We start from the raw sequence: 22,657 nt of genomic DNA, 5'->3' as shown, positions 1-22,657 counted from the left end.
TAACTAATATACCCCAAATGGCACCTACTTAATATATACAATTTGATGAATTTGGACATATGCATACATAGGCACCACAATTAAAGTAGTAAGCAATTCCACCACCTCTAAAAATATGTGGCTCCCCCTCCATTTCTTTGTGGTGAGAACAATGAGCACAATCTCAATCTTAACTCTTCATACTTTCCACAACTGTGTTAGCACTCCACTGAATTATTATGCCATAATGTAGCCAACCTCTATTAAGGAATTTTTGGGTAATTTCTAGTATTTTATTATATACAGTGCTGCAGTGAATAATCATGCACATCCCTTTCCTGTTTTGACCACTTTAAAGCATAGTCTAAAAGTGAATGCAGGTGCAGTGAGAATGCATCTGTGTAATTCTTTTTATTTTTTTTTTGTGTTCCAGATTATATTTCAAACAGACTGTTTTTAACTTTCTTTTCTTAATATTAATTTTTTAATTTTTTTTATCATTGTTCATTTTTAAACAATATTTGCTTCCCCACCCCCTCAGGTATAGTCCCCATAGTTTCCTTCACCAATGCACCCCTGCACCATCACCTCAGTCCCCTGTGCCCCTCCCTCCATCCCTCTGGTCCCTCTCCCTCCTCCTCCCCTGCAGGATGTCTCTGATTTATAATTGTCCATTTTTGCTTTGTTGTGTTTTGCACTGTTACTATTTGTTTACACTGATGTCTTATTTGGTTACCCTATATTCCTGTTATAAGTGAAACCATCCGATATTTTTCTTTTTCTTTCTGGCTTATTTCGCTGAGCATGATCCCTTCCAGCTCCACCCACGTTGCTGCGAATGGCCTGAGTTTATCTTTTTTGATTGCTGAGTAATATTCCATTGTGTGTATATAGACCACATCTTCTAGATCCAGTCATCTATTTTTGGGCATTTGGGTTGTTTCCAGGTTTTACCTATTGTAAATAGTGCTGCAGTAAACACAGGGGTGCAGGTGTCCTTTTGAATCAATGTTTTTGGCATCTGTGTAATTCTAGACAGCCACTCTTTTTACTTGCCCCGTACAGATAAACAGACTGAGGCAGCTGCTCAAGGTCGCTTTGCCAGTCACTGACAAAGCTGATATTTAAACTTGGAAGTAACGGTGTCTGCAGACCACAGGTCACGGGGAGAGTAAGTCCCAGGAGAGAGAAACAAGTGACAGATTTTGCACATAGACTTAAAATGTCTTGAATCACTTAGTCTCATCCTTCCAGCTCCCAGCACTCCAGTTCTTCTTCCCTAACAGAACCTCTAGTCCGCCCCCCTCTTTTACTTTCTTCTTATCCATCCCGTCCCATTTCTGCCCCCGGAAGGCGCTTTCCCCGCCCTCTAGCTTGAAATCTGGGCGGGTCGAGACCGGGTTCAGGGGCCCGCAGGCCTCTGCGCATGCCCGGCCGCCGCCAGGCGCTGGGAACCGCTTTGGAGGCGGGCCCTGCATGACGTCATAGCCGCGCGCCTCTCCCAGACGTCCTTGCAAGGTCGCTTCGTAGAACGAGGGCGCGCGCGAGTGACAAGTCCCTTGTCCGGGGGCGCGCCGTGTCCTTCTGCCTCGGTACTAGCGGCGGCATGTCGGGGTACACGCCCGACGAGAAACTGCGCCTGAAGCAGCTGCGAGAGCTGAGGAGGAGATGGCTGAAGGACCAGGAGCTGAGCTCGCGGGAGCCGGTGCTGCCCCCGAAGAGGATGTGGCCTATGGAAGCGTTCTGGAATAGTTTTTTGAAGGACCAGGCCCCCTGGAAGAATGTGGTGAGTGACGGCCTCCTTTGCACGCGCACACACACACGCACACACACACGCGCACACACACACATGCACACACCCCGCTAGCCCCAGTCGGGTTGCCGGAAGCCTGCACATTGCAGCCACACTAGGGACTGGCATTGCTCTGCGCCCACAAGTTTCCATGATTCCCCGAGGGGGAATCAGACTTCGGTTTAACGGGGATATATAAAACCTCTCCCGAGACTCGTGCACTGGAAGTCCAGGAACGTGTAGGTGTTTGGAAGAGTCATTCCCTTTTGCTGTCAAGTGTGATGACAGGAGACGAATCTCTGCCTCGGTTTTACAGGGCGCTGTACAGTTGATTCTCTTGATGAAGTCTTCCCCCAGAATGACAGCAGGGAGCTAATAGAGTTAACAGTCTATGATTTTAGTATTTGAGAACAGTTGCGTGTTAGTTGGTTATGAATACCAAGTAACATTAAATCTGACTTCCAGAAGGCACTAGTTTACCATCAAAGACAGGGCCCTATTAGTATGCTAATGAGACATTCAAGAGCCTCTTTCTAAGATACAACTATGTAACTTTAACACGGTTGGTTATTTCATTTAAAAATACCATTCCTCAGGCCTCCCTGGTGGCGCAAGGGATTAAGCAGCGCACTATGAAGCAAGCCACAGCCTCTGCAGCATGAATTCAATCCCAGCAGCCCAGGGAGCTACCCACATGGCTCAGCAGACCTCTCCTGTCTAGCCTGCTGCTCCCCTCAGCAGTGTATTTCGGTCAATCTGCCTGTTTTGTTCCCCACGCTGTCTCTGGTGAATCCTCTCACCTCCCACAACTCTGGCCTGTACCCCAGCTCTTTTATGCGTAAATAAATAAATCTTTTTTTTTTTAGAGGCATGTTTTTTATTTATTTATTTATTTATTTATTTGTTTTTTGTTTATGCATGCACTGGGTACAGTCAGAAGCGCGGGAGGGTGAGAGAATTCACCAGAGCGGGGAGCAGAGCAGGCAGAAGGACCGAAGTACACTGCTGAGGGGAGCAGCGGGCGGCAGGAGAGGTCTGTGCGCCATGAGGGATCCTCCTCTGGTGGCCGGGGAGCAGCCGGGGATCGAACCGGCGCTGCAGAGGCCGCGCGCAGCTTCGCAACCCAGCGCTCAACCGCTGCGCCACCAGGGAGGCCCTAAATAAATAAATCTTTAAAAAATAAAAATACCATTCCTGAACTTTGCTCTGCACAAAATCACTCATTCAAGAGTTGTCTTTTATTTTCAGGGTCTTTGGACATTTTCTTGACTGTGAATTAAATCACATCAATTATGAGTGATGAACACATCTCAGAATTGCTTTCAAGTATCTGCAACCTTTGCTAATAATAATGTTAATAATACTATGGTAATAATACTAATATGTAACACTTGGGTGCTTACTTGTGCATGGCACTTTGCTGAGAGTTTTGCATGTGTTACTTCATTTAATGTTTACTCCTATAAGGTAGAAACTATTCCTAATCTTCACTTGAAACGATTGGAAACTTAGGCCTGCAAAAATTCAGTGACTTAACCTGTGGGCGGAGAGCTAAGAATTGAAGGAGTTCAGATTGATGTCTGTGTCTTTTTAAAACCGTGTCAAAGTTTGGTGCAGTGGAATCAGTGCAAATTTTTCTGTGAAGATGGTATTAAATATTTGTGGTGGCATAATTAAATTCTAACTCAATCTTGTATCTCTGACATTACTTGTTGATTTTGGCAGCCACTGGTTGAAAATTGACTTACTACCCATAGCCAGTAATCTAAGGAAGTAAATAATCATTTGTTGAAATTCATCTTACCTTACTTTGAGTTAATTTTTTCTTCCATAATTATGACTATTATAATATTTATAATCTCGATGATTTTCCTTTCCCTGCAAGGACAAGTGTGTTTCATTCAGGTTGGCTGCCAGGGAAAAGTTCCATTTTTATTTCTCTTTTGCCTTTCTCTTTAAAAAAGAGTGTCTGGGGCCTTCCGTGTGGTGCAGGCAGTTGAGCTCAGCGCTGTGAAGCTGTTGGCAGCCTCTGCAGCGCTGATTCCATTGTGGGCTGGCCAGGGAGATTCCCACATGGCACAGCAGACCTCTCCTGTCCTGCCTGCTGCTCCCCTCAGCAGTGTATTTCGGTCCTTCTGCCTGTTCTGTTCCCTCCTCTGTCTCTGGTGAATTTGCTCACCCTCCTGCACCTCTGGCCTGTACCCCAGTGCTTATATAAATCAATCAATCAATCAATCAATAAATAAATAGAAAAGAGTGTCTGAAGGCATCTCAGAGTGAACTTTGAGCAACTTTATCCCAGCATATAAAACATTCTTTTTTCCTAGCATTGATATGCTTGAAGTTGTCTGCCTTCCAATCAAATGGTATTGTTTGTGGATATTAGAAATTGATGAATTAGGGAGGTGACTGAAAATTTGATTACTCTGGTTAAACCAATGAAAATTTTTCTTTCATTTTTTATACCATGTTTTATCTTTAACACATTTATAGTAAAGATGCATTTAGAAGTTTTAAAAAAACATATCTATAAATGTCTTATTATGGTCTTGCAAAATGCTACTGAAGACGTGTTTGCTCAGCTTTCTGTAGGTGTCCCCTATCAGGGCCCTATCTTTAGTAAAAATATTTGAGTGGGTAAGGTTGGCCACAGACTATAATAAGTATGTAGCACTTTGAAATCTTAAAATAATCACAACATTGTTGTCATTGATGCTTTTTTTTCTACCACATGAAAAATGGGTTATCTATTTATTTTGTGTATGTTTTCCCCCCTCCAGATCTATAAGACTTACCGACACAGTATCTTTGCTTTTACTCATGTACTTATACCTGCCTGGATTATTCATTATTATCTCAAATATCATGTGAATGTAAGTATGCTTAAAGTTTTTGAATCTATTTTTATTATTGTACAAACTTATTTCCTATGTGGGTATGCCCCTTACCCTGCCACTTTTAATTTTTTTTTGACTATCAATTCTTTGAAACCTTTTAGGTAAAAGTTTTAATGAAAGTTAGTAATTAAGTATGATTTTTCAAAAAGCTAATCTTTTTAGGAATTGCTTACAACTTGAAGTGCATTTCCTGGTAGAAAGTGTTTAAATGATCAGAATGTACTTAATCTAGTAATGCTAGTGTAAACTTAGTGTCCTGAGTAGGAAGGGAGAAAATAATTTGTTTCCTTTAGTAAGCACAGATCTTATATAAGATAAAATTTGTAATAGGCAAAGAGTATCTTCTATTTTTTACAACTTTCTTTAGGAGCTGGAATGTCCAAAAACTTGAACTTTTTCACTGAAGGATTTTGCATGGGTGATTGAACTGAGCCAGTTGCTATATTTTAAAGACTGTGGATAATCTGGTGTAGGATGTTGGATCCTTGCTAGGATGAGGAGGGTTTGCATTTCAGGAAGTGGCACGGAAGGGTTGCAGTGGTGACTGCCAAGCATGGAGTATAGTAACTCAAACAGAGTGAGCAGTGTTGGGTCCTAAGTGGGTTGATTTGGGGGGCAGAGGAGAGGTGTTGGTGAGTTAATCTATTTGTTGAGCAGCAGTGGCAATAACTTGGTGTAGGATATTGTAACCAGAGTGAGGGGAGCAGGACAAGGGAAAAAGGGTGGTTTGGAACAAGAAATAGGGGTAGCAGAATAAAATGTCAGAACCCAAATGAGGTTAAGAAGGGTATTAGTCCTGGAGTGTGGTTGGTGAGAAGAGATTGGTTATATACAGGAAGATTGACTTTTAAAAAGTGCATGTATTAATGATAATGGGACCCATGTTACTAAAGGGAGTTATACATATGGAAAGAGAGAAAACTGTATGGTACTGCTATGGAATTAGTAGTAATGATGTGAACTCATTGTTTTATATGTATATTGGTAGCTACGGAAATGAATATAGATGTAAATGTGGACATTCTAGCTCTGTTCACTAACAGGGCCTATATCAGGTTACTTCTGGTAATGAGAGTTACCTAGCAGCCAGGTCTAACATATTTCTACACTGAATGAATTATGAGCTTTTTGGAGAATGGTTGATTCCAGGATTGGGGCAGGGAAAGTGTAAGATGAGCTTGGAACATGTTGTTGTGCCAGAGAATAAAGAAGTGTTCCAAGAATGATAGAGATATATGAAATGACATAGAGTCCATTTGAAGGGAAACCCACTGAGACAACTTCACCATCAAAATAAATGATAGTAATTGAATGAGTGAATGAATGAATGAGTCAAATAAATAAAATGCAAATCCATGAGTCCATACTGATAAAAATAAATCAATTAATAAATGGATAGAAAAGCTTTTTTATACAGTGGATTGCTAAATGATAAACGGACAAGGAAGGAATGACAAAAAAGTTACTGTATGGGTATAAAGTTACTATAACTATGATTTGGGTAAGAGAAGGAGAAGTTATTCCATTAAGAAAGAAAGAGAAATAATCACCAACAAGCATGGCCGTATGTATGCACAACTGAAATGCCTTATTGGCTTTGGCAGGTGGGGACCAAATAACTGGAAGGTCTTGAAAGCTAGCCAGAGATTGAAATTTATTTGATAGGCAGTGGAACACTTTACATTCTTAAATAGGAGAATGACTTGATAAAAGTGATACATTTAGTAAAACATAGAAACCACTGATGTGTAGGGTGAAGTGGCGGGTTTTAGAGATCACAGCAAGGACTCTTCTCCAGAATTAGGAAATTTTGAGCAGAGGAGGGATACATCTTAAAAGAATCATTCTAATTTCTGCAGTATGGAGAATAGACTGTGGGAGGGCACAAAGGGAATTTGGGAGACTAATAGGTGAAAAAAATGATCAGAGGCTTGGACAAGGGTAGTTGTACTAGAGCTAGTGAGAAGAGTTAATTCAGGATATATAGCTCCAGGTAGAACCAGGAGGATCAGCTGAGGAGTCAAGGTTTTTGGCCTTTGTAAGTAGGGAAAAATCTCATTTGAGATTTGGTAGCCAAGTATAGATCTTGAGCAAATAATTAAATAAGAGTCTGGAGTTTGCTGAAAATATGGGGCTTATGTTAAAATTTGGGATATCATTATTTATTTTCAGGAGGAGCTCTACAACCACAATTAACAGCATTACTTTTATTGCAGACAAAACCATATGCCATTGTTGAAAGGAAGCCCAGAATATTCCCAGTAAGTTTTAAAACTTCTGATTTTCCTTTTGGTCATTATTTTTCTTTCCTTCCCTTCTCCAAGTTTTCATTCAACTAAAATGTCACTTTCTTCTTGTCTTCCAGTGTCTGTCTTGTAACCTCTTATAAAAATACAACAGGAATAGTGTGAGTTAGCAATTGAAAAATGGGAGGGTACGTTTCAATCTAGTTGTAAAACTTGTTCTATGACTTTTGTAGTCCGAAAGTGAATTGAAGATACAGACAGTTGTTCAGTGCTTCCCTGGTTCGTGTAAAGTTAAGGACATAGGACAGTAGCTAGAACAGAGACCTAAGCTTAAAAACAGCAGCTGAATTCCTGTTATTTCAAACGATCATTTCCTATGGCTTTTTGCTTAATTTTCAAATGAGGCAAACCGTAACTCCCTGTATTTGTGGATTTAAATTCTATTAATGTGTGCTTTAGATTTTATATTACAAATATGTAGGCCAGTTTCCTAATTTATAGTGAGTCTTTTCAGCATTAAGAGATTATTCACTAAGATAATTGTTGAGTATAATAAAATGAATGTCAGTTCTTGTCCTGTATCTAGTTACAGTTCTATTATCAATCTCTAGGTTTTATAATCTTACAAAACAGTGTTAGTTCTTGCTTCAAGATGATATAATCCCAATAACCCATTGTCTTCTGCAACAGAAGGGCATTTTAGGGAGAACCATCAAAACTGGGTTACCCTTCCAGCTGGAAGTCTGTTTTAGGAAATAGTAGGGGATTTCTTCTATATTTCACTGTATATATAGATATATATGTGTGGGTTAGAGCCTAGGTAGTCTAAAAATAGGAAATTAACTTTGCTGGTTTCCCCAGTTGGGTAATTTATTTATTTTCCCGTCATATGTTTATTATTTTTTAATTCTGCCGTTACTGTTCAAAGGAGAGCTCTCTTCAGAAGACTATAGTGATTCTATAGCATTTGTCCTACTTGTGTATTATTATTTTTTTTTTTTTTTTGCCATTGTTCTTTCCTGTTTTTTGTGTCATTGATTCCTTTGAGAAGCTTCCAATCACTGGTTTTAGTGATGCTGAAATCCACTGGTCAAACTTTATAAAGACTCCTAAATCTTGTGTATGGGAAGTTACTTGAATGGGTACTGATTTTTTTTTCTGGAAGGTAACATTTTATTCATTGTTCTTGGCCAGGGGTCCGTCCTTTTTTGTTGTCAACCTAGATCACATCTGAAATGAGTCTTGGAAATAGGTCCTCTTTAGGGTTGTAGGCCTTCAAAATCTGCCTCTTATTCACAGAAGGTTGAATGATAGAGGTTGTTTTGAGTTCAAACAATCAGATTTTTGTTGTCTATGTTTGATTTCTTTGACCATCTAGTTCACACACTTGGTAGGCATGAAAACAATATCCAGTAGAAGTCTAATTTGCTTCCAGTCAGTCCTACAAGCCACTATCTGTGCCTTTTATTTAGTTACCAAGTTCTCTCAATTCTTTTGTCCACATGCAAATGTCTCTTTCAAATCAGAGGCAGCTCTGTGAAGCCATCTGAAACAGACTAGTTCACAGGCTTCCTTCACTTCAATCTGATCTTTTCCATAGGTCTGAGTTCCTTTGTTTACTGAGTTTTATTGGGATTCTGTTTCTGAGAGCATCCTCAATGTTAACTCTTGTTTAGAGATTCAAAAGCAATCTTATTTTCAATACTGTAAGGTCCTGAGTTTTTGGATTTTCTCCATTTTTCTCTTTTCATATCAGCCACTTATTGCCTGAGTTCATGTTTCTTTAAGTACATTCCCTCCAAGTCAGTAATAGTCTAACACATAGTATAAGTTTTTTCCAGTTACTTCTCCTAGAACTTTAATTTGACAGTCTGCTTCCCAGTTATTACTGGCATTTGTTTCATCTTTTAGCTTCCAAGCTAAAAGTGTCCCTGCTGCTAAGTGCCATGTGGTTCATCTATTATAGTAAAATATCAGGACCACTTAAGGTTACCATTTTCTGCACTAAGGTAATGTTAATTGTGGTAACAAATTGTCCCCAAAATATAAAATGGGATAAACATATTAAAAAGTTTATTTTTTCATTAGCTAACAGTTCTGAACAGTACCAGGTCAGGGAATAGCAGGGGTAGTGATAGAGATTCTGCTCTACCCGGTCAGGCTGACAGAATCCGCTTCTTGAACACAAGGCTGAAACTAAAGGAATTTGCCTAAAATTATAGTTTCTTGAGTTGAGATTTCAAGATTCTCACCACTGGGTTTTGGCCGTTCCTACTCCACACACTACCTAGGTTTGAGAAGACACCTGAATCAACTGCCCAGCCACAGTTTGCTTTCTGCCTCTAGTATCTGTGCCAAACAGGAGAGAGAACCTCAGACATTCAGTTGCTAGGAATACATTACCACCTTATATGGAACTGAAGATGTCTCCTTGCAGCTTTTTCCTAGGGCTGCTTCTATTTATTGGGACAATGTAAAATTTTTAGAAATTATCTGTTAATCATTTTTGTAAAGACAAAACTTTCGTGTTCTTTCTGGTCATTTGCTTCTACTTTGCCTAAGGTCCTTTTAAAGGGTAAACGCCAGAGCTGAAATAGATTTTTCCATGTGAGAGCTAACCAAGTGTAACTACCACTTCTACAGGAAAGATTTTTCTATTAACACCTTATTTTCGTTTCCCTAGGGTGATACAATTCTGGAGACTGGAGAAGTAATTCCACCAATGAAAAAATTTCCTGACCAACATCATTGAAGAGTGCTGAATAATTTCAAAGGCTTAACAAGCCCAAGTTTGTTGCTGTATCGTATCTACTAAATACATATCTGGAAATGTAACTTAATAAAGTTTACTCTTATATGTATGCTGTCTGTTTATTCACAAACATTGTACAATTTGAGATTCTGAATTATTTAACTATTAAGTAAAACCTGGACATGTTAAAAAAAAAGGTATCAGCTACTTTTCTGGTCACTCTTGACTAGTTAAACAAGATGTAGAAGAGCAGTCATGATGGATTTCTTTCTTATACAGTACTTAACTCTGGTCTGATGTGAAGGTACCCAGGGAATGAAATGTAGCAGTATACAAATAGAACAGAAATTCCACACACCTGTTTTAAAGAAAGCTGTGGAATTTTTAAAAAGCATTTTAGAAACTCTAGGATCGAAAAGCATGTTATTCTATCCATGACTTGATACTCAAAGGTCGTGGAACTAGGTTGCTGGCTTCTGTTTTGAGAATGCAAAAGACAACTTCACGTGTTTGAAAAAACGAGTGCATTCGTGGCTATTACAAAAGATTGTATGCAAAAATAAATTTGGAAACGCTGTATTATGCATTTTACTTTTAAATGTAATAGATGTCAGGTAAGCATGAGATAATGAACTGTATTTACAAAGAATTACAAGTTTTCACTCATTTCGAAGATTTTGTCTGGGTATTCCTTCCTTAGCTGTCGGCGTGCGGCTACAGTTGAAGCATAGATGACGTATCCCCAGGAGAGTAATACGATCGCAAAGAGCAACTAAAAGAGATGTACGAGGAAGTAAAAGGAAAATATTGATGTGAGTTGTGCTTCCTCCAGCCCCCTCCTCCCTCCGTTCCCTTCCTTTCCCTTCCCTTCCCTACCCTTCCCTCCCCCACCTCCATCAGGATGCCGAGTACTAGCTAAGGTGGGAATTAAGATGCTGGAGGAGGAGTACACCCAGCCGCCCTTACGTAAGAAGCGGAAGAGCGTGTCCTCCAGGAAGAGGCGGAGTCGAGGTTAGGGAGTGCAAAGCTTAATTCAGGAATGGATTTTGGAGTTTCTGGGCGCTGAAGAAATAGGGAACCTTCCGCCTTCGGGCCTGGGGAGTCGACACCGTGGAGCCCCACCAGCCCCGCGACCTACCACCGAATAAATCCAGTCCAGGGTGCGGCGACTCACTGGCTTCATGGTAAGGAGGAAGCGGCCGCGCGCGGGATCGGGCAGAAGCTGCAGGCCTTATAGCAACCCCCGGGGCGGTGGCGGCCGAGCGGCGGCGGCCATCTTTCATCCGGGCACGAAGCCCCGCCCACTCGCCTCCGGGAGCGCTTCTCTGCGGCGGGGCCGACCTCTTCCGCCCGCAGCTGAGGGGCGGGCCCACTTGACGCGGACCTGGCGCGCCTGTCGGGGGCGAGGGCAAGAGAGGAAGCAGAAGTTCGCTTAAAAACTGCTTTTTAGCCTCCTAGCCGGAGACGCGCGGTTTGTCAAGCGGCCTTTTTTTTTTTTCCATTTGCACTGCAGTCTTAGTTCTGGATCATCTACTTCCGTGTGCATTTAAAACTTTATTAGAAAAAAACCCCCACGTTTTAAGCATTACACGTTTGCCCCCCGCATGTTCCCACATAATAACGACATTAGCGAGGTCAACTTGGACGTCAGCGGGAACAACACCTGCTTTTATACACCAGCGGCGGTTCGATGCGGGGATCCCTGCTAATCGAACAGTTCGGGAGACAAGTGTGGGCGCAGCGGCTTGTGGATGGAGGCGCTGCTTCTGGGGAGCAACCCGTGGCACGGAGCACCCGACAGTGCACCTGCCTGTCGCGCCCGCAGGGGTTCCGAGCGTTCGCGCGCTCAGAATGGTGCCCGGAGCAAACCCCGAGCCCCGGGACGGCGGTTTGGCGCGCGGGCGGTTGTGCCGAGCCGGGCTCTAGAATGTTTGGGGCCTCGCTTGAGACCCGAGCGGCAGAGCGGGGCCGTGGGCCGCTGCCGGCGCGGGCGTTTGTTCGTTCCCCGTCGCAGACCCCCTCTCGGGCGGGTTTGGCTTGCGATTTCGTGAGGCGGTGAAGGCCCTTGAGAGAAAAACATCCGTTTGGGTAAGAGTTCCGGCCCTGCCCCCTTGGGGAACCCCAGTTCCCCCCCAGACTGGAGGAGACGGCTCTCAAGCCTGTCGGGCACATTTTGGACCGGCTTTGGATTCTATTCGAATCCTAGTGTCACTTCGCAGCCGAGCAGCGGACGGTGAAGTCACTTCACCTCCGTGTAGACCGCGAGCTCCTCTGAGCTCCCCCTTCGCCCTGAGTTTGGGGAGGTTTAAATGAGGCCGGGCCCAGCGAGCTCCCGCGTCTTCCAGGTAAGGAGCGAGCAGCATCCCGAGCCAGCGTCCCTGTAAGCTCCGGCGACGGGTAACAGGCGTGGCGGCGAGCTTGGGGGTCCCCGAGGGGAGGGCCCGGGCGCCCGCCCTCGGGCCTGAGGGAGCTGGGGTGGGGGGCAGGGGAGGGGCGGGCTCCCGCCGGAGCGCGCTAAGCCCCGCCCCCGGCGCCTTCTGCGGCGCATGCGTGGCGCCGGCGCGGGCTGTGTTTTGACGCGCCGGGGGCTGCGGAGCGGGGTTCTCTTTCCGTCCCCGCCCCCAAGCCGCCATTGGTGATGAGCGCTTTACGTCACAGGGGTCGCAGGCGCCGCCGCGGTCTCCGCTGTCTCGCGAGGAGGGCGAAGCGCCCCCGCCCGCTCCCGCTGCTGAGGGCCGGCGGAGGAGCCGCCGGGTATGCCTTCGTGGATCCTGTCGTCACCGCCCTAGCCTGCTCGGCCGGCGGGAGCTTACCGCGAGCGCCCCGGCCGGGCCTGCGCCCGCATCCTCCGAGGTGAGTGAAATCGGGAACAATGGGGTGCGGGGGGTCGGAAGGGCCGGGCGAGCCGGGGCTCCCCCCCCCCACCGGGCCGAGGCCCAGGGGCGCGGGGGCTGCGCGCAGGGCCTCAGGGGGCGCGCGGGCCTCCCCGGGCGGGGGGCGGGCGGCGCACCTGTGGATTTGGGGGGGCGGGGGAGGCTGCGTTTCCCAGGGGCGCTCCCGAGGGCCGCGAGCCCGGCGGGGTGCTGGGAGGAGAGTGTGGGCTCCGGGGGGCGGGGGGACAGCGCCAAACACGCAACGTTGGAGTCGGCCTCGGGGCATCGTCGCCCCAGGGGTGTGACCTTGGCGGGGTCCTCTGACCTCTCGGGGCCTGTCTGTGAAATGGGAATAACCGTGTTTCAGTCCGCTGTGGTTATGTAATGCACGTGGTTTTGTCTTTTTATTTTTTACGCCCCCTCTCCCCCATTCCTGGCCTGTGGCAGGTCTTAACTCCAGGGAGCCACTAGCCCCGTGGCTCTTGGAGTTGTCGGTGATGTTTGAAATATTTTGGCTGGCCCGCCTGTGACTTTTTAGTCCATGAGGCTGCAGCTTTCCTCTGGGGCTGCTGGCTCGGCCCGTGGCAGGAGGCATTGCGAGCTTGGGCGGGTCGTGATGGAAGAGGGAAAAGGAAAAGGATTTTTCGCGGGTAGTTTTCAGGGTTATTTAAGAGAACAAGAGAGAGGAACCTAAGGCTTAAGTTAACAGTGATGAACGTTGGGGTTTTTTTTTTTTTGGTTCTTGTTTTTTTTTTTGGTTTTAGACCCTGAAATGCAAAGCTGTAGTACTAAGCCCAACTCGTGGTGCTTATCTGGAATGAGTGACTTTGGAAGGGAATGGTTCCCCCACGCAGTTCTTTTTATTGCTGGAACTGGAATTATTATAAGTTTTATCGGATCTGGTCAATAGGTTTTGTAACTTCCGTATGATCTGCTGGAGCTGATGATTACATTGCAGATCAGAGAGGTACAGTGATTTCTTAATGGTCACGAGAGGGAAAACCCAGATTATTTTTAGTGCTTGGGGGTGTCATTCTAGTTGAACCACTTGTCAGCGTTTTAAGCCACTTAGCATTGATATGTTAAGTGTGAAGATTTATTTAACTGTTACAGATGACCATTTTTTGGGCCTTTAAATCAGTATGGCAGATGGAAATGACCAGAAGTAACTATGTGCACATACCTTGGGAAATAGTATTGTGTGTTTATTGTACACCAGGCACTATGCTGATTGTTTGCATGAATTATATCCCTTCGCACAACCACCTCTTTAGAATGCATGCTGTGAACTCATTTTAGAATTGAGAAAACAAGGTTTTAAGAAATGAAATAACTTCTTCCATATCACACCTCTAATGAATGAATGATTTTGATTCTCAACTCTGGCTTTGAGAATTAACATCAGTCCCCCAAATATAGTCAACAGGTGATTAAATTTTAAAGAAAGAATACCATAGATGACTTTTATAGTAAATCTGACTTTTTAAAACATTTAGTTTTGCTTAGCATTCTTACTTTATGTCACTGTGCAGTTTAAATGTCCAGTCTGTGATCTAATTTAGAGTGCAACCTTCTGATTCTTCATTCCCTTTCCTTTCCTAGCCATTTTCTTTAGAAACATGTTTGTTGATTATCTAAAATTCCCCCCAAATGTCACAATAAAAGTTCTTATCCCAGCTGATTTGAAAATTCGGGGAAGGGAAGATTTGTATAAAACCACTTTATCCTAAAGCTGGTAAACTTCATTGAGAATGGGGGGAGGAGGCAGTTTCCCTATGGGGAAATTAATTTCTAGTCTTTATTCCTACCATGCTGGGATAGAGAAATGTTTATCACAGGCTTCTTCTAGAACCTGAAGCACTAATCTAACATCAGGTCCATCTTTGCTAAACGCCAGAATCTCTCCTAGAAATCTACCTTCTTAATCATCTCCCTAGCTACTGTGTTTCATGCCTTGATTTGTATATTTTAGACAGCTTTGTTGAGATATAATTTATATTCCACCCATATAGTTCGCCTTTTTTAAAGTATATAAGTAATCCAGTGATTTTATTGTTTACAGAATTGTAAATATACTAAGTATATATTTACATTATATATGCAGCGTCTGTGTGTGTGTATATATATATATCATAATAGAATTGGACATCTTTATCCAAGAAACGCCCACCTAGCAGCCAATATTTCATATCAGTGGCTTCCTACATCATGTGGTCTTTTTGTGACTTCATTTAGCATAATAAAAAGGTTCATGTTGTAGCCTGTGTCAGTGGTTGATTTCTTTTTATTGCCAAATAATACCCATTGTAAGGCTATATTACATTTTACTTTTACAGTTATCTGTTGATGGACACATGTTGTTAGCACATTTGAACTATTATGACATGTGCTGCTGTCAGTATTCACACACAAGTTTTTTTGTGGACATATGTTTGCATTGCTCTTGGACAGGTGTGGAATTGCTGGGCCATATGGTAGTTTTACTTAATGTGTATTGTAACACATATTTAAATACAGTATTTAGTGATGATTTTGAAGGGGTAAATTCCTTATATGATAACTGATATCATTGCCATTGTTGAATTTCACCAAAGTCTAGTTATCCCTTGGTTATATAGACGGTAAAGTAAAATTCTGAGCTAATGTGAATTTCTCCACTTTACAGTTAGTTTTAGTTGAAATCTGGTCTTCCATCCAGGTTTTCTGGTAACCTCTTTGGTTACCTTGCAGCTCTTTACTCCTTTCCCAGAGGCGTGGACTGTCTTTGATCCTAAAGGTTTTTATCTAAGGGTTTTTTTTTTTTTTTCCCTTCCTTCATTGGGCAAATAAAAATATTAGAAGTAGTGGGAAATGCTGAGAAATACATGCAGTATTAACAGGTTTCAGAGTTCAAACCTCATTAACAAAAAAGCAGCATTGTGTTTTATAATTCAGTTCTTTCTAAGGACAATGTTGATTTTGGCATTCCCATTCTAGGAAATAGACTGGAATAGAAATGCTTGGGCCTGAAGAATATTTGTTCAGCATTAATTCATTCCCTATTAAGTTATGACTGAGAAAACTAAGATGCCCTAGATGAGCAAGTTTAATTTTAAAGCAATGATAAAATACTCCAGTTTCACTATCATAGGATTTTACTGTGTGTATGTTTCTTTTTGTTACAAGTTTGATACAGCCAATAAGTTACTTAGAAAATTACTAATGTACTATTGACTGACTTGATAGAGGAGGTAAAGATGAGTAGGCCCAGGAAAACATAAAGCAAGAAATTAATATATAATGTATATAAAATAATTAGTAAAGAATGCAACTGAAGAGGGATATTATAAAATAATGATGTCGATATGTAATCATAATAGACTTTCACTCTGAAGTGATAAATTTAAAGAAAGCAAAACTAAGATTCTAGTAAGCCTTGTAGGAAAAGAGAGTAAGAGAAGAAGAGGAAAAGCATGGTTTTAAGAGACCTTGTGACTGACATTGTACTAAACTTTGGGTAAGAAAACTAAGAAAGACTTTATTTATTTATTTAAGATTTTATTTATTTAGGCATACAAGAGCTGGGGCACAGGTGAGAGGTGCCGGGGGGTGAGAGGATTCACCAGAGACAGAATGGGGAACAGAACAGGTGGATTTAGTGAAATACACTGCTGAGGGGAGCAGCAGGCGAGGCAGGAGAGGTGCGCTGCGCCATGTGGGTTGCTCGCTGGCTGGCTGGGAATCGAACTTGTGCAGCAGAGGCTGTGGACAGCTTCATAGTGCAGTGCTTAACCCCTTGCCCCACCAGGGAGTCCCAAGGAAGACTTCTTAGGGGTGCTGAAAGGAATCGGTGATGAACATAATCATGCAGTAACAACAATGTAATAATGATGCAGTGTAGTAATGCTAATAATAGCAACTAACATTTACTCAGCAGTTGTTCTGAGCAAGGCACTGCCCTTGGGTGCTTTTACACTTAGTATTTCATTTACTCTTCACTAAAAGATCTTTTTTTGTGGGCATGAAAGAATCTTCCTCTAAAAAAAGCACAGGATTGTTTTAAACAGATGAACTTTCTGGTATGTAAATTATCTCACTCACACTATTTTTAAAGGTACGTGAGCGATACTACAAATAAAACAAATCTGGTCTGTATGAAAGATATAAAACCATTCATAGAAAAACACACCAACTGATGTGATGTCATTGTTTTATAGAGAGGGCTAGGGGAAAATGACAAAAGGGACATTTAGAAAAAAGTGGAGTAACAATCAGAATGTTGAATTTAAGTGGTGGGTACATGGGTGCTTGGTATATTTTCTTTTGTACGTTAGTAAATATTTCTCAGTTGTTATTTAGAAGACTAATGGAATGTTCTATAATTATGAGAGCTTACTATGGACTGGACACTTTCTAAGAACTTTACATCTTGACAAACTCTGAGAGGCATAGACTGTTATCAGTAATCAGCAGATGAAATTGAAGCACAGAGATAGTATCTGGTCCACAATTGTGTTGCTAGACTGGAACAGGGATTCAAATCCAAGAAATCTAACTTTAGAACTTGTACTTTGTACTATATTGTCATGCCACTCGGCCTCTTTATATTATAAAGACACCCAGCTACTCAACTGTCTTTACCAAAATATGATCCTTTTTTGTTCAGATTATTTAATCATCACTCTGTTACCAGGTTACTGATGTATTTTTTTCCCTTTTACAGATAATGGCATCTGCCGCTAAGGAATTTAAAATGGACAACTTTTCACCTAAAGCTGGCACTAGCAAATTGCAACAGACAGTACCAGCTGATGCATCTCCTGATTCTAAGTGTCCTATATGCTTGGATAGATTTGATAATGTGTCTTACTTAGATCGCTGCTTACATAAGTTCTGTTTTCGCTGTGTGCAGGAATGGTCAAAAAACAAAGCTGAATGCCCATTATGTAAACAGCCCTTTGATTCTATTTTTCATTCTGTGAGAGCAGAAGATGATTTCAAGGAATATGTCTTGAGGCCTTCCTTTGTCACCCCTAATCTTCGAAGTTTCCACTATCGTACAACTATGACACGGGAACGAAGTGCTTCTAGTAGTACCGCGAACAGAGCAACAGCAACTCCACCAGATAGTAGAGTACTCTTTGAAGGATTAGGCATTTCAACAAGACCTAGAGATGGTGAAGTTTCTCAATTTATGAGACAGATTGCAATAAGGAGGCCAACTACTGCAGATGAAAGATCTTTGCGGAAAATTCAGGAACAGGATATTATAAATTTTAGACGAACTCTCTATCGCGCTGGTGCTCGTGTTAGAAATATCGAAGATGGTGGCCGCTACAGGGACATTTCAGCTGAATTTTTCCGTAGGAATCCGGCTTGTCTTCATAGATTAGTCCCTTGGTTAAAACGAGAACTTACAGTTCTTTTTGGAGCTCATGGGTCTTTAGTGAATGTTGTTCAGCATATCATCATGAGTAATGTCACTCGCTATGACTTGGAGAGCCAGGCATTTGTGTCTGATTTGAGGCCATTTTTACTTAATCGAACTGAACATTTTATACATGAATTTATCAGTTTTGCTCGCTCTCCTTTTAACATGGCAGCCTTTGACCAGCATGCTAATTATGATTGCCCTGCTCCTTCATATGAAGAAGGTAGTCATTCTGATTCTTCAGTCATAACAATATCTCCTGATGAAGCTGAGACACAAGAACTGGATATTAATATAGCCACTGTCAGTCAGGCACCATGGGATGATGAAACGCCAGGACCATCTTATTCAAGCTCAGAGCAGGTACATGCTGCTATGTCTTCCCTTTTAAATACTTCTGACAGTTCTGATGAGGAACTTATAACCAGAAGAGCCACATCTCAGATCCAAGGAGTACAAACCAATGAGGACCTAAATAATGACAGTGATTCTTCCTCAGATAATTGTGTAATTGTTGGGTTTGTTAAGCCGCTAGCTGAGCGGACCCCAGAACTTGTTGAACTTTCCTCTGATTCTGAGGATTTAGGCTCTTATGAGAAAATGGAGACAATAAAGACACAAGAACAAGAGCAGTCTTACAGTTCTGGGGATAGTGATGTTAGTAGATGTTCATCTCCACGGTCCATCCTTGGAAAGGATGAGCAGGTAAAAAGTCATTGTGATTCTGGTGCAAGAATCAAATCAAAGAAGGAGGAGAAACGATCTACATCATTGTCCTCTCCCAGAGACTTGAGCTCGTCCATCAGAGGAGACAGAGTCCACTCCCCATATAACCGTAGACATAGAAGAAGGGGAAGATCAAGAAGTTCGGATTCACGTTCCCAGAGTAGAAGTGGGCATGATCAGAAGAATCGTAGAAAGCATCACGGAAAAAAAAGGATGAAAAGCAAACGATCCAGAAGCAGAGAGAGTAGCAGACCTAGAGGTAGGAGAGACAAAAAGAGATCGAGAACTAGAGATAGCAGTTGGTCAAGAAGAAGCCAAACTCTGTCTCTAAGTAGTGAAAGCACAAGCAGATCAAGGTCTCGTAGCAGTGATCATGGTAAAAGAAGATCACGGAGCAGAAATAGAGATCGTTATTACTTAAGAAATAATTATGGAAGCAGATACAAGTGGGAATATACTTACTATAGTAGAAACAAGGACAGGGATGGCTACGAGTCGTCATATAGGAGGCGGACTCTGTCCAGAGCTCATTATTCCAGACAATCGTCGAGTCCAGAATTTAGAATTCAGTCCTTTTCTGAAAGAACAAATGCTCGGAAAAAAAATAATCACAGTGAGAGGAAATATTACTACTATGAAAGGCACAGATCGAGGAGCCTGTCTAGTAATAGATCAAGGACTGCATCTACAGGACCGGACCGAGGGAGAAATGAAAAGCCTGGAGGGAAACGAAAATACAAAACACGACATTTGGAGGGTACTAATGAAGTTGCCCAACCATCTCGTGAATTTCCGTCTAAAGTAAAGGAAAATCATTACCAAAAATCTTCATCGAAATTGGATGGAAACTACAAAATTGAAAGTGACAGTTTTTCAGACAGCCGATCTTCAGATAGAGACACAAAACACAGGAGGAGAAAGAGGAGGACCCGGAGCCTGAGTGTCGAGATAGTTTATGAAGGAAAAGCTACCGATACGACGAGGCATCATAAAAAGAAAAAGAAGAAACACAAGAAGAAGCACAAGAAACACCATGGGGATAATGCTTCACGTTCTCCAGTTGTAATTACCATTGACAGCGATAGTGATAAGGATTCTGAAGTAAAGGAGGATATAGAATGTGACAACAGTCGTCCTCAGGATCCTCTCCAAGATGAGTTTTTGTCTCCTTCCTTGGAACCATTTGAAACGAAAGATATAGTCACAATAGAAGACGAATTTGGTATCATGGACAAGGAATGTGATGTTACTACAGTCAGTAACAGTTTGAATAATGCCAACAAAACTGTAGATAATATTCCGCCCCAGGTAGCTTCAGTTGAACAAACTCTCGATGTTAGAGAAGAGAGCGCCTTTGCCTCTGACTTGGAGAACCAGCCCGGCAATGTGTGTGTTCAGACTGAGCCATCCAGGCCCTTGCCTTCTCCGCGGACATCATTAATGTCAGTGTCTTTTGATAGAGATTGTGAAATGTCTTAAAGCTGCCAAAGCCTTTCATTGAGAATTCTAATAGTAAAAAAGGAACAATGTCATCTCCTGCAGTCTATTTAAAGATGACTTTTAGTAAAAACTCTTTTTCCCCCCTTAAAATATTTTAAGTGATTTTTTTTTGTGTGTGTTAAATTTTTGTAAAAATCATTATTTGTTCAAAAAGTATGTATGTTCCACCTTCAGAGGTATGCACTTTTAAGTGAAGAAAATATTGCTAGCAGTTTATTTAAAACTTGGGATCCTTTTTAAATAAAAAAAATATAAATTTTAGAAGTTATTTCATAAAGCCATATGGTATTGACATATTTTTAAAGTAGTCAATAAGTATTTTTGAGTTTTTGTTTCGGGAGTTATTCTGGAAATGTGCTATAAACTAGGAGAATCCCTTTGAGCGGTCTTTATTTTTCTTCTTAAAAATTTGTATTCAAAATCATTTCAGGTTAAATGGAGGCATTTAAGTCTGCACAGTTTATCTTGACATCTGCCAAAAGAAGAATTTAAATACTTCCTTTATATACTTGTTTCTGGACTGCCCGTAAAGCAAATGTGTATTCAATAAAGGAAAAAATAAAACAGTAATACTTTAAAACAGAATCTAGAAAATTTCCTATGCAGTATTGCTTTTTTAAGTAAAGTTATTAGTGGGGGGCTAAAATCTTGAAAATAAGAATATACTTGAGTCATAAATACACATTTCAAGTGATTGCATTTAATTTTACAGTTTTTGTGATGTTTGTCAGTCTGATTATGAGATGTATGTTAGTTATTTCTTCAGAAAAATGCAGTTACACAACATTTAGTTTACTAAAAACAAAAAGCTGTGGCCAGTCTCCTTTTTACATTCGTAGTTCTTTTACACAAAATGGTCTTGTGTGTGTTTTATTGATGATAAAATTGCACGTTCCTTTAAGCCTGATACAGGATTGCCAGTGAGCAGCAGAACTTGAATTAAATCTAAATTTAGCCTTCAATTTGCCTTGCCTACCACCTTGGTTCATTATTCAACAAAAATTGAAATGCCTTTTGTGTGGCAATGTCTTGACTAGGCTTTTAGGGATCCAGTGATAGAACATAGCGGATTTAATGCTCCCTGCCCTCATAGGGGTTTGGCTTTCCCTCCCTCCCTACTTTCTCCCCCACCTCTCTCATATACTTTTTACAAACTAAGTTCTCCGGAGAGACAGTATAATTTCCCTCTTTAAGAGTATACATTGGGGCTTAATTTGTAGGTGGAAGTGATAGTTAAAACGAAACTCAGAAGAGAGAAGAATAGTTAGCAAAGGAAAAGGCAGACGAAGAGCCAAAGGCAGAAGGAGAACCTGACATAGTCCAAGAACCAAAGGAGGGCAGGGTTAGCCAAGAGAATGGGTGCGAGACCTAGCTTTTGAAGCCATGTTTAGAGTTGTATTTATCCCAAGGGCAATAGAAAACTGAATTTTAAATGACAAGCTGAAACTGACTTCTTTGTTGCATAAGCTCATCCTGAGAAATTGTGGAAAGACTCGTTGATGAAGAACACATAGTAAGAATTCCACATTCTGAATACCGTCACGTTTTCAGTGAGACATTTAATGAAAGCTCAAAACTTTGGCCCACGACTTCCGACTCTTTGATTGTTCCCTCTCCTTCAGTTCCTTAATCGATCAGCAAATCCTGGTAACTAAGTACTTCTGTTGTGTCTGTATCATGTGGCCATGGTTTCTCACCTGTAGCATAGTGGGTCAACCTGCATCCATGGTGGTAACACTAATTGCTTTGCCTCCATTCTTAGTGCAGTGGTCAAAAGATCTTTAAGAGAAATTTCATTAAAGTCCTTCAGGGGCCTTCCTGGTGGCGCAGCGGTTGAGCGCTGGGTTGCGAAGCTGCCAGCAGCCTCCCCGGCTGCTCCCCGCCCACCAGAGGAGGGTCCCACATGGTGTGCAGACCTCTCCTGCCGCCAGCTGCTCCCCTCAGCAGTGTACTTCGGTCCTTCTGCCTGCTCTAGCTCTGGTGAAATCTCTCACTCTCCCGTGCTTCTGACTACCCAGCGCTTGTATAAATAATAAATAAATAAATCTTTAAAATAATAATAAAGTCCTTCAGTAGCTTCCTATTTTTTTTTTTTAAGATTTATTTATTCATACAAGAACTGGGGTATAGGCCAGAGGGAGGGCAGTGGTGGTGGTGGGAGGATCCACCAGAGACAGAGTGGGGAACAGAACAGGCGGATTGACTGAAATGCACTGCTGAGGGGGATCAGCGGGTGAGACAGGAGAGGTCTGCTGCGCCATGTGGGTCACCTTCCTGCCCAGGGATTGAACTCCTGCTGTGGTGGCTGCACATAGCTTCATAGTGCTGCATCTGAACCCCTTGCGCCACTGGGGGAGGCCCCCCTATTATTTGTTTAAAGCAAGCAAAACATTCCTGCATAATGCAGTTTACAGATCTCTGGCTCTTAGGCTGTGGTCCATCTTTAGTTTTTCTCAACTTGTTTGTGCTCTGACCACACTAG

At 42.1% G+C, this 22,657-nt stretch overlaps 3 protein-coding genes across 5 annotated transcripts; 2 read left to right on the top strand and 1 right to left on the bottom strand.

Moving 5' to 3' along the window:
* Positions 1–1,478: 1,478 nt before the first annotated feature.
* NDUFB6 (NADH:ubiquinone oxidoreductase subunit B6) lies at positions 1,479–10,332 on the top strand. Its single transcript, XM_037493036.2, has 4 exons — positions 1,479–1,765; positions 4,552–4,644; positions 6,885–6,929; positions 9,598–10,332. Exons 1-4 carry the CDS (start codon positions 1,586–1,588, stop codon positions 9,664–9,666), a joined length of 387 nt encoding a protein of 128 aa, XP_037348933.1. The 5' UTR covers positions 1,479–1,585; the 3' UTR covers positions 9,667–10,332.
* Positions 6,650–11,049, bottom strand: SMIM27 (small integral membrane protein 27). Its single transcript, XM_037493037.2, has 2 exons — positions 10,805–11,049; positions 6,650–10,438 (listed from the first exon to the last, which is right to left on the bottom strand). The coding sequence occupies exons 1-2, from the start codon at positions 10,847–10,849 to the stop codon at positions 10,316–10,318; spliced, it is 168 nt and encodes a 55-aa protein (XP_037348934.1). The 5' UTR covers positions 10,850–11,049; the 3' UTR covers positions 6,650–10,315.
* TOPORS (TOP1 binding arginine/serine rich protein, E3 ubiquitin ligase) lies at positions 10,520–20,993 on the top strand. Of its 3 annotated transcripts, XM_037493033.2 has the most exons (3): positions 10,520–10,850; positions 12,325–12,519; positions 17,242–20,993. In XM_037493033.2, the coding sequence occupies exons 1-3, from the start codon at positions 10,848–10,850 to the stop codon at positions 20,152–20,154; spliced, it is 3,111 nt and encodes a 1,036-aa protein (XP_037348930.1). In that variant the 5' UTR covers positions 10,520–10,847; the 3' UTR covers positions 20,155–20,993. The 3 variants fall into 3 exon arrangements, with proteins under 3 accessions (XP_037348930.1, XP_037348932.1, XP_037348931.1); XM_037493035.2 differs by lacking the exon at positions 12,325–12,519 and having other exon boundaries at positions 10,524–10,850; XM_037493034.2 differs by lacking the exons at positions 10,520–10,850; positions 12,325–12,519 and adding an exon at positions 14,777–16,597.
* The last annotated feature ends 1,664 nt before the right edge of the window (positions 20,994–22,657 follow it).

This window comes from Talpa occidentalis, unplaced genomic scaffold (assembly GCF_014898055.3).
Source record: "Talpa occidentalis isolate TD23 unplaced genomic scaffold, MPIMG_talOcc4v2.1 talOcc4.7, whole genome shotgun sequence".
Lineage (NCBI taxonomy): Eukaryota > Metazoa > Chordata > Mammalia > Eulipotyphla > Talpidae > Talpa > Talpa occidentalis.
This window is presented reverse-complemented; position numbering and strand designations above follow the sequence as displayed.